This window comes from Curcuma longa, chromosome 19, assembly GCF_044706935.1.
Source record: "Curcuma longa cultivar G26 ecotype Majalengka, Jawa Barat chromosome 19, ITB_CL_G26_1.1, whole genome shotgun sequence".
Classification (NCBI taxonomy): domain Eukaryota; kingdom Viridiplantae; phylum Streptophyta; class Magnoliopsida; order Zingiberales; family Zingiberaceae; genus Curcuma; species Curcuma longa.
In genome coordinates this window covers 721,229-732,128 of record NC_133879.1, presented here as the reverse complement: position 1 = coordinate 732,128, position 10,900 = coordinate 721,229, and the positions used below count along the sequence as shown (strand labels likewise).

Sequence of the window (10,900 nt, the reverse complement as noted above, 5' to 3'; positions counted from 1 at the left end):
ATTTTTCAACCTCACCTTGCGCATTTCTCTTTATTTTGTACACCCAATTCACACCAATTGTATTCTTGCCATCCGGTAATGATACTAGCTCCCATGTATCATTCTTTGTAATTGCTTGGATTTCTTCATTCATGGCATTTCTCCATTTTTTATCATGAGCGGCATCATCATAACTTACAGGCTCGGTTTCTGCAAGTAAGCAAAATTGAGTAAAATCACTAAGATTTACCTCTTCAGTGGCATCATAAATGTCACTCAAACTTCTGAATCTTCGAGGCCCTTCACTTGAGCTTGCTTCATTTATTTGTTCATTTGGTGGTGATGTCGGTGGTGGAGTATTAGGTGGTGCCATGCTTTCTTCCTCCGCATCATCATCAAGGAAAGGACTATATCCCCTCTCTTTGTTTGTAGTACTCCACTCCCAAACACCTGCTTCATCGAACTCCACATTTCTGCTAATAACAATCTTCCCATTGCTTGGATTATACAACTTGTAACCTTTAGAGCTTTGATCATAGCCGATGAAGAGATACTTTGCACTTTTATCATCAAGCTTCGTTCTTTTCTCATCTGGAACATGCGTGTAGGCAATACTCCCAAAAACCCTCAAGTGTGAAACACTTGGCTTGTATCCACTCCAAGCTTCTTGAGGCGTCATACCATGAACACTTTTGGTGTGACACCGATTCATCAAGTATACTGCACAAGAGACAGCTTCGGCCCAATATTTATTCGGCATGTTCTTGCTTTTCAACATACTCCTCACCATGTTGAGAATAGTTCGGTTCTTCCTTTCTGCCACTCCATTTTGTTGTGGTGAGTATGGAGTCGTCATGGGACGATGAATGCCATTTTCTTCACAAAAAAGCTTGAATTCATTAGAGGTGAATTCTCCACCTCTATCGGACCGAAGAGCTTTGATTTGATAGCCACTTTGTTTCTCCACCATTAATTTGAACCTTTTGAAGATTCCGAACACCTCCGATTTTGCCTTCAAAAAATATACCCAAGTTTTCCGAGAATAATCATCAATGAAAAGCACAAAGTAATTATTCTCACCAAGTGATGATGGCTTGATTGGTCCGCACACATCCGAGTGTATCAGCTCCAATGGATGTTGAGCCCTCGTTAAAGACTCCTTTGGAAAACTCTTTCAGGTCCAACCAACCTGACCAACCGAATCCAGATCCAATTCATGTTAACAAGTTAATTTCACTACAATTGATCACCTAAATCAATTAACTTCAACTTAATCAACATAATTAATCCCATTGTTCTATTTATCCACAGCAGCAAACCCTCATGGCATGTCACTTCAATGAATTGGTAGCAGAGGGAGGCGGCACGGCGAGGAGGCTGAGATTGCAACCAAACAAGGCGTGATCGTCGTCGGACGGAGCTGGTTCACGGTCGGACGGAGGCGATCGCGAGGAAGCAAGGCTGCGTTGCGACACTGGGGAAGAAGAAACTGCTGTCTTCGTCGTGCCGGCTAGAAGAGGCTACAATGGCGAGGAAACGAACAAGCCATTAGGGTTAGCCACGATTTCCTCATTATAATGAAGAGCTACAATGGTGATTACAGTTAGCCATGTGAACCGGCGAAAGAAAACCCATTTGGGGTTGAACCAACCTTAGGAAATGAACCAAACCCGGACTGGGCGCAACGGTAGTGAACCAATAACTATAGTGAATCGGGTTCAAACTTGGTTCACTTGGTTCAATAACCAAACAACATCCGATTTGATCCAAACCAGTTCTGTTGAATTTGTCTTCCCAAGATGAAGCTTTTCATTGTATCCGTTCTAACAAAATCTCTTCCATAACGAACCAAACCAAGTTGGTTCACTAATCAAACGACCTCTAATTTGAACGAAATCAATTTCATTCATTTTATTTTCATAAGACGAGTTTCAATTTTCCCGTATCTTACAAGCACCCGCGCCTAAATCACCTCAATAGTCGCTTGACTAACTAACCTTAGTGGTCGCTCAACCGATCGACCAGCGGCCTCAACGGTCGGTCGACCAACGACCTGAGCGATTAGCCGACAAGCCTTAGCGATCGATTGTTGACCTCAGTGGTCAGCCCACCTCAACACTGGGCCCGACTAGCCGCAGCGGCTGACCTGCCTTAGAGCCAGGCCCGCCTAGCCACACCAACTGCCCCCCCTGGCCTAACCTCACTAATCGGCCCCCAACCTCACCGCCCCAACTCCACTGCTGGTCCCCCCAACCTCACTGATCGCCCTGCCCACCAAACCCCATTAACTGACCCGCACCCAACCCAATCGGCCAGCCAGCCTGAGCGGCTGGCCGATCAAGCTCATCGACATGCAAGCCAACCCCAACAACCGAATAACTCGTCAATTGGGAGAGGGGAGGGGAAAAGAGAGAGGGGAGACAACTTACGGCCAGAGTTTTCGTCGCCTTGGACGTCACAATCATAGTTGTCGTTGTCGTCAGGATCAGGATCTGGATCGGGATTTGGATTAAGATTGGGAGAGGGAAAACAACTGGGATCAAGTGGAATGGGAATGGGGATTTGGGGAATGATTAAGTTAAGATTTTTGACGATGAATGTAAATTCATCGCCAATTTAGTCGTCAAATTAGCGACGAATCCATGATTCGTCGCTAAATTAGCATGCAACGAATATATGATTCGTTGCAAATTAGCGACGAATGTTTTATTCGTTGTCGATTGGCGACGAAAATATAATTCGTTATTAATTTGAGATAACTTTTACGATAAAAATAATTTTAGCAATGATTTTTGCAATGAAATTTATATATTGTTAACTTCGCAACTAAATTATTTTTGTCACAAAAGTCATCGTCAATTAGTGACGAAATGGTATTTTATGATAAAATTTATTGCTAATTAGCAATGAAAATTATTCATTACTAAAATTCATTATTAATATTTTTTTTTAGTGCACACTCGTACTCCTTTCTAAGCTAAGCTTTGATGAGATCAACTGAAGATCTAGCAAGGAAGATAGCCAGCTTGTGTTCCCTGGCACACCGTGCTACATTCTCTGCCATTATTTTGATAAAACACAGTTAGGAGTGAGCAAAAATTCGATTAAACCGAATAAATCGATCGAACCGATCGAATTAAAAAATTCAGTTCAGTTATTTCAGAATTTCGATTATTTTTAAAAAAAAATCAGTTAATTCGATTAATTTGGTTCAGTTTCGATTTTAAAATTTCTTATTCGGTTAAACTGAATAAACCAAATTATTCAAATTAGAAAAAATAATTTATAAATTTTAAGTAAATAAATTTTTAAATCCCTAATTAATTAGTAAAATTTTCATTATATTTAAAAAATTCAGTTAATTCGGTTAAAAACCGAATTAACCGATAAAATATCGGTTCGATTTGTTTGGTTTTTATTAAAAATTTTGATCGATTCGGTTGATTTGAAAAAAATTAGTTTATTCAATTTTTAATTTATTCGATTCGATTCCATTTTAATCAAATGCTCAATCCTTACACAGTAACCACATGAAAATGACCACAAAAAACATGAAAGATATAATATTGCTTCTACTGTTGTAACAATTCCTATGGAAACCCTAGAAGCATTTGTCTTTTGTGGCTACAAAATAAAAAACACAAAAAGAAAATGCACTGTAATAGTTTTCTCTTTCAAATTAGGCCCTTTATGACAATTATTAGACATAATTAAATTGACATTGATCATATAAGCAAACCTTTATTTTCATGGGCTTTAGACATCTAAGAAAACCTCTATCTTAGAAATCTTATGCAAAATATATTTGAGAGATAGGTTTACGAAGTCATTTGTTTTATTTTTCAAAATATCCAACTAAATTCATATTGCACTCATCCTTTTTTTTATATCAGGTATCTGAATCTTAAAAATAAATTAATCCTAAGATGCACGTCTGATCTCACATTCTGTACATCAAGTAAATCAAGGAAACACATGGCTCTTAACGTGGTGTCCCTGCATCATTAGTAGTTCGAATGTTATAAATTTTTGCATTGTGTGAATTTTGAACCCTTATTGTTCGGGTAAGCCGCCCAACCCCTTGCCACCCTTCATGCCCCCGGGGGTTGATATTGTACTCATCTAATTAGAACTACTAGACCATGGAGTGATAGTTCTCGTACTTGTAGATGTTGCTTCGAATTAATTATATCTATAACATTTTTAAGATAGCCTATGTTCAAGAAAGGAGATGGATGTGCCCCTGGGTATGATGTAACGGTAAGACATTCGATAAATTAATCAAATATTTACAGTTCGAATCTAACTACGGTACATTGCATGATATATTTCCTCCCGTTGTTGTTAGACAAGGAACCACTCGCACTTCCAAATTTACCTAATAGTTGAATCAGGAGAAGTCGTCCGCCTCTAGAAAAATATAATAGCATAAAGTCCTTATTAATTTTTTAAAGAGTCAATTTAATTTTTAGAATAAATTTATTTAATTTTATTAGAAAAAAATTATTAGGAAAAATAAGTGGTTTCATCGAATATAAAAATAGGGGTTGAGATCTCAGGTTTTAATTCTTTGAAAATTTTGAAAGTTAATTTTTAAAATTTAGAAGACTTTATATGCAATGTATTAGTTGCCTGAATAATTTGGAAGTTAATTTTTTCAATTTACAACAATTTGTTTAGCTTTAACTTATTAGTTGCAGTTGTTAGTTTCAGCTATACGGAGGTTATCTGATTTTCAATCTTATCGTTCTTGATCATCCTGCTGCAGTTCCAGATCAAAGAACCCACTATTTATGAATTTCTATCTGCCTGATCTGATATTCTCCGCCACCCACACTACGCGACCCCATGCGCAACATAGCCGACCCATCGCCGTTGCCGCCGCCCTCGCCGCGCCGTCCGACCACCGCCGGCCCGGGCCCAATCGACGCGTCATTCGCCGGTGCTTCGACTAGCGCCGGATTGTGGTTGAAATCCGACGCAATTTGGCCGGAACGCGGTCGGCAGTGGCATACGTTGTTTCCGAGCCAAATCGCGACCGGAGACCGGCCGGGGAAGGACCGGCGTGCGACGGCAGTCCTTCCTCGGCCGGTCTCCAACCGCGATTTGGTCGAAAACCGGTGTGCGCCACTATCGACCGCATTTCCAGCCAAATTGCGCCGGAGGCTATAATCCGGTCGGAATTCGAAGCCGGACGACGAGCCGGCGAGTGGCACGTCGATCGGGCGCGGACCGGCGGCCGGCGCAGCTAGGGCGGTCGGAAGCGACGGGGGTCTGGGGGCAGAACACTGTACATTCTCACATTTGGACAGTTAGATCTGGCGTGCGATCGCGTGATTGACGATGGATCGCGTGTCACGCACGGACGCGCACGAGGAAGTCGCACATAATATCAAAATCGTTTTATCTGATATGCTTCTGCAGGCTTTTGATTAATTGTATACAATATACTTAGATGGTAGGAGCCTGTCCTTTTAGTTTTTCTAGTATTTATCATCATAAAACCATTTAGAACAGCAAGCGTTAAATTTCAACACAACAGGAGTAGGAAGAAGAATGCAAGGATTTATTTGTACTCGATCGATATGTATAATTAAGAAAAAGGAAATGGAAATATTTTGAATCCGTTTAAACAAATAAAATGGGGAATCGAAATAATCCTCGATCGATGGTGTGCAGCAGCTAGTAGAAAGGCAGAGAGCACTCAGGAGGCATCACCCCTTTGAATCTCTTGGTGTCCCGGCAGTAATCGTAGATCATGTACTTGTTTCTCACCCACATCAGTTGCCCCTGCTGCGCGTAGCTCAGCCTGCTGTAGGCTGCAGCCGTCCACCAGTTTGCAGGGGTCTTGCCCGAGCACTGCGCAGTGCTGCCCTGCGAATACCACGGACAACCCCTCAGATTCACCTGCTGGTATCTCGCCACAAACGGAGCCCTCTTCCAGTCGATCTTCACCCGCCCGCCCTGCGTCGCCCAGCTCTCGCCATTCCAGATGCTGGAGTAGGCCCTCATCGCTTGCTGGTTCGGATACGCAACTCCATACTTTTGGTAGTTTCTGAAAACCCGGATAGGGATGCTATCGACCAACCATCTAATATATATACCTCTATCGGTTAATGATCGATTCTCTAATCATTGCAAGCTTGAGGAAACAGAGAGAGAGAGCTTACACGACTTGGCTGGGATTCCAGTGAATGGTGTAGTTGTGGAAGGCCGCTGTTGGATCGAACCAAAGATAAAACTGCTTTTCTCTTCTTCCTACTCCTTGAACCCAGATGTTGGTGTGGACGATGTAAGGCTGCCCTGATACGTTACCAAGGAACTCGAAATCGATCTCGTCGTGCTTAGCTCCAGTCGAAGACACCTGCGTCATCAACCATGCATTCTGAAATTAGCATATGTTACTTAGCCTAGCCTTGTAATGTCCTACACTACACAGGAGTACTGGACTTACATAATACGTAGTCACAGTGCCAGCAGAATTTCCTGAGACGAGCTTAATGTGCATCTGTATGCTTCCGAACAGAAACTGGTTCCTCGTTTTGATCCCACAGCCTGAAAAAAACCATTGATTTATTGTGCCCCCATGGCAAACAGTAGAGCTAGCTGTTAAGTAATTAGAGTAATATTAAGTACTGCAATACGTATATACCTGAGGCGTTATTGAGGCTGAGTGCGAAGTTTGTGCCATTGTTCCACACGGCCAAGTTGCGAGGTCCCCAGTAGCAGGCCATGTCTCTGTAGAAGTTGAAGTCTGCCATGGCATGCTCCATGACCACCAGAAAAACAAATCCGAAGACTAAACTCGCCATTGCCATTGCCATTGCCTTGACTCTTGTGCCTATGAAACTTGGGTCGATCGAGGAATAACCATGAATGGACCAATACTTATAGGCGACTGCTTGAAGATTGCTGATTCTTTTCGACCAAAAAACAAAAGTTTGAAACCTGCAACCCAGTTCACCTTTGCATTTCGTATGAGAGATGTGCCTTCCACTAACTGTTGCTGGTTGCTTGTATTGATATATAATAGCTTTTAGGTTAGATTTCATATTTCATTTTTATGCTGATGCAATGATAATCTTAAAATCATGAGTCAAAGGTAGCTAGGAAAATAGATTAATTGCAGAGCACGACTTTAATACAGAGTCATGGATTCGTGCAAGGCCAGTTCATGCACTCTGCGTGTTTATGGTGCGCTAGCTAATGCACCTAACTCCTTTAATTAGGACCAAGCTTTATGAATTTTTGACAACTTAACAACAGATTTAGGGGAATCAAAGGCATGGACTTGTTCTCCATGCCTTTAAGAAAACTTGTTTTTAATTTTATTAGTACATTTTCCTTGATGAGAAGTGCAGAAATAATCGAGAAAGTAGTGAAATCGCTTAAGGATACATTGAATTTAATCAATTATGCATCAATACAAGAATTTAGTTATTGTTGGATATGATTTTGCAAGGCAAAATTAAGGTGCCATCGATCGTTGGAAGTCTGATATGACTTCAAAATCGAAATCTATGTTTCGCGTAGATAAATCTAGACTATTAATTTGCTCAAAACCGATTACGGATGAATGAGAAATTAATTGGCTAAAGTTGTGTCCAAAATAACGTTAAGGAAAAGATGGGGTTTTAGTCCCACATCGCTAACCGGCGCAAGCTAAAGTTTCCTTATATGTGTTGTTGTGTTAATGGAGTTAATACAAAAAGCACAGGTGCTCTCTACCCATGGGAGAGGGTGCGAGCACCTGTGAGTCTGCCACCCGCCACGTGCACACGTGCGCAATGGGCGCTTTGTAGGTGCACCTTTGCACTTATGCGTCGTCGCGAGGAGCTGAGGAGTTTTTATTTATGCTCCAGGTGGCAGTGCCTGCATGGCGCGTGATTATACAGAGAGCGCAGACTGGGCAGACAGATGAGATCAATGGATCAGATCAAAAGTCATTTGAATAGTTATAACTCTTCAAATCTGATGGCTGAGATTAAAAGATCTTTAAAGGGTTATACCCTTTCAAAATGAACGATCCAGATCAGCCCTCACCAAAGGATACTTACCTCTTCACCAAGTATATATACATCCCCTTTCTATTGGAAACTTATCTCATTCAATCTTTGCAATCCATAGCATATCATTCGAGCATCCTCTGCATAAAGAGTCCGAGAAGCCTACGAAAGAAGGTTCGCCGATCTCGAAATTTGTAGTGCTGCTATTTCGAGACAACGTCGTTGTATCTTGGGAACGAGTTGCTGCTATCCGTTAGCACCGTAGCGGAGCAATATCGTTTACGGAGATAGTGTCGAACACTAGCCTCGACGATACATATCAGTTTGCGTACTCCCGGAGCTACCGGAGACAACAGTTATCATGTATCTATAAGACAATATCAAAATTGAATTGATCATACAACGACAAATCGAATGCTGATATGAGTCACTTAAATCCACATCCATTTATATAAATCTCCTTTCATGATATAAGTATTAATTAGATTATTTAATGGAGTTTAATTTCTTAATGATAATTAATCATGTGTATGTTAATCAAGTGTAAGCTCATCTCATCTCATGGAGATTTAAGCCATCAATATGGATTTAATCCTTCAATCTCTTACTTAGACTATACTTGATCTATTATATGCTATACAACCCTTTAGTTGAGTTCAACATGTCAAAATTTCATGAGTTAAATACACTCTTAAACAATCTGGTTAATTAATTTAATTAGTACAGGACTAAAAAAAATCAGAGTTACTATAACTATAATAAGACCCAACAATAATCATAGTTTTAATTTAATTAATGACATAAATTAAATGTGAATGTATAGTATGAAAATGACACGAAATATAACTTATACATGTTCATTTTCAAAAGTCTTTATAATCCAAATCAAGTTTGAATTATGTTTACTTAATCTTATGCAAAACTGTAGTAGTACATCATGATTCAACCTTATGATTCAAAAGAGTCCAACATCATATTTACAAAATCGAATGCAAAATCATAATAGTAAATCATGATATCCTTTAATGTCAGAAAGTCAAAATCATATACACATATAAAATTTTTTTAGTATGTACAATAAGTCAAAATACATGTATTCATTAATATAGAATATTATACCAAAATACAGATTCCTACCAAATGATTACTTTATTAAAATGAAGAATCTCCATATTCAATACATGCTAATGAACTACCTTGGATGACAATTCCTTAATGAGAGGATCCGCTAACATAGAATTTGTCCTTATATGCTCTATCATAATTTGACTACTCTGAACTTTTTTTAATCATCAAAAATTTTATATCGATGTGTTTAGACTTCAATAAACTAAAATTATTCTTAGAATATAATTATACAACTTTATTATTATAGTTAATCCTCAATAGCATGTCAATGACGTCAATGATCTATAACCATATGATAAGGTCCCACATCCATATCCTGTGATTGGAAGTTTCGTAGCAAACTATAAATCTACCGCCATAATAGAAGTGAGTATTAGTGTCTGTTTAACGTTTTTCCATGATATAGCTTCTCCCACTAACATGAAGACATAATTTGCGATGAACCTCTTACTATCTAGGCATCCAGCAAAATTGGTGTCTGAATATCTAATGATCTCCAAATGAGCTAATCTTCGATATACGAGTATGTAATTCTTGGTTCATTGTAAGTACCGCATAATCCTCTTTACAATTTTCCAATGCTTTGGTCCAGGGTTCCTCAAATATCTGTCAAACATTCCTACAGTGTACACAAGATCCTAATGTGTACATACCTGAGTATACATCAAACTCTTACTGTCGATGTATACAGGAATTATTGTATTTTTTTAATCTAAAGCTCATGGCGCGGATATTGATGCAAGCTAAATCTATCATCTTTTGACACAGGTGTGTTGTCGGGAGCACAATTATGCATGTCATAGCGAATGAATATCTTTTTTCACTACAAGAAAATAGGGTTTTAACAACACTGAAAAGATATCGATTTTATGCCAAAACCGATGTCTTTTACTTTTTTACAACGGTTTTAACAAAAACCGATGTCTTTGGGAGGTTGATTGGAGACTACGATAACGGTTTTTGGAGGCTACAACAACGGTTTTAAAACCGTTGTCTATGTCCGCTATTTTGGGACTATAACAACGGTTTTTGAAAACTACGACAACGGTTTGAAAACCGTTGTCTATGTGGGACGACAACAACGGTTTTGGAAGCTACAACAACGATTTTAAAACCGTTGTATATTTTTCTGAAATTTATTTATTTCTTTTCGTTTGGTTAAATCAATACCCGACTCTGTAAACCAATTCTACCGCTCCTCTTCGCCTATTCTCAAACCCGACTCTGTAAACCCTATTCTACCACTTCCCCCGCCGCTACGCATTCGTCGCCTCCGAGAGTCCCACCACTCCCGCCGTCGATGCCCCAGCACTCGCCACCCCGCCCCTCTCCGCCATCGCCTCCGAAACACCCGTCTCCGAGCTCATCCTTCCTACCCCGGACCCCTGCCCCCGATGCCTCCGTCCTCCAGTCCCCCGAAACCCCCGCTGCCGCTGTCGAGGCCGTAGCGGAACCTTCGGAAACGTCCGCCGACGCCAACCCTTCGATCACCGTCGCGAAACCGCAGGCGTCGGTGTCGGAGGGTCCCGTCTCCTTCGGTCTCTCGGATTAAGCTGGCTCCTCTCTCGGTCGCCATTGCTCGTCCTCCCTCTCCTTCGTTCCTTCTTTCTTCCTCCCTCGGTTCCTCCGCGGTCACCTACTAGGGCTTGGGTTTCAGCCTCCCGGCACGGGGAGATAGGGCAGCAAACGCTGATCTACAGCTTTGTCGCCCGGGGCACCGTCATCCTGGCGGAGTACATCGCCTTCACTGGAAACTTCAACGTCGTCGCCTCCCAATGCCTCCAGAA

General features: G+C 40.8%; 1 protein-coding gene across 1 annotated transcript; it reads right to left on the bottom strand.

Annotated features, from left to right (window-relative positions):
* Window positions 1-5,544: 5,544 nt before the first annotated feature.
* Window positions 5,545-7,155, bottom strand: LOC141812652 (putative xyloglucan endotransglucosylase/hydrolase protein 26). Its single transcript, XM_074700665.1, has 4 exons — window positions 6,632-7,155; window positions 6,434-6,534; window positions 6,150-6,343; window positions 5,545-6,070 (listed from the first exon to the last, which is right to left on the bottom strand). The coding sequence occupies exons 1-4, from the start codon at window positions 7,029-7,031 to the stop codon at window positions 5,662-5,664; spliced, it is 1,104 nt and encodes a 367-aa protein (XP_074556766.1). The 5' UTR covers window positions 7,032-7,155; the 3' UTR covers window positions 5,545-5,661.
* Between the last annotated feature and the right edge of the window lie 3,745 nt (window positions 7,156-10,900).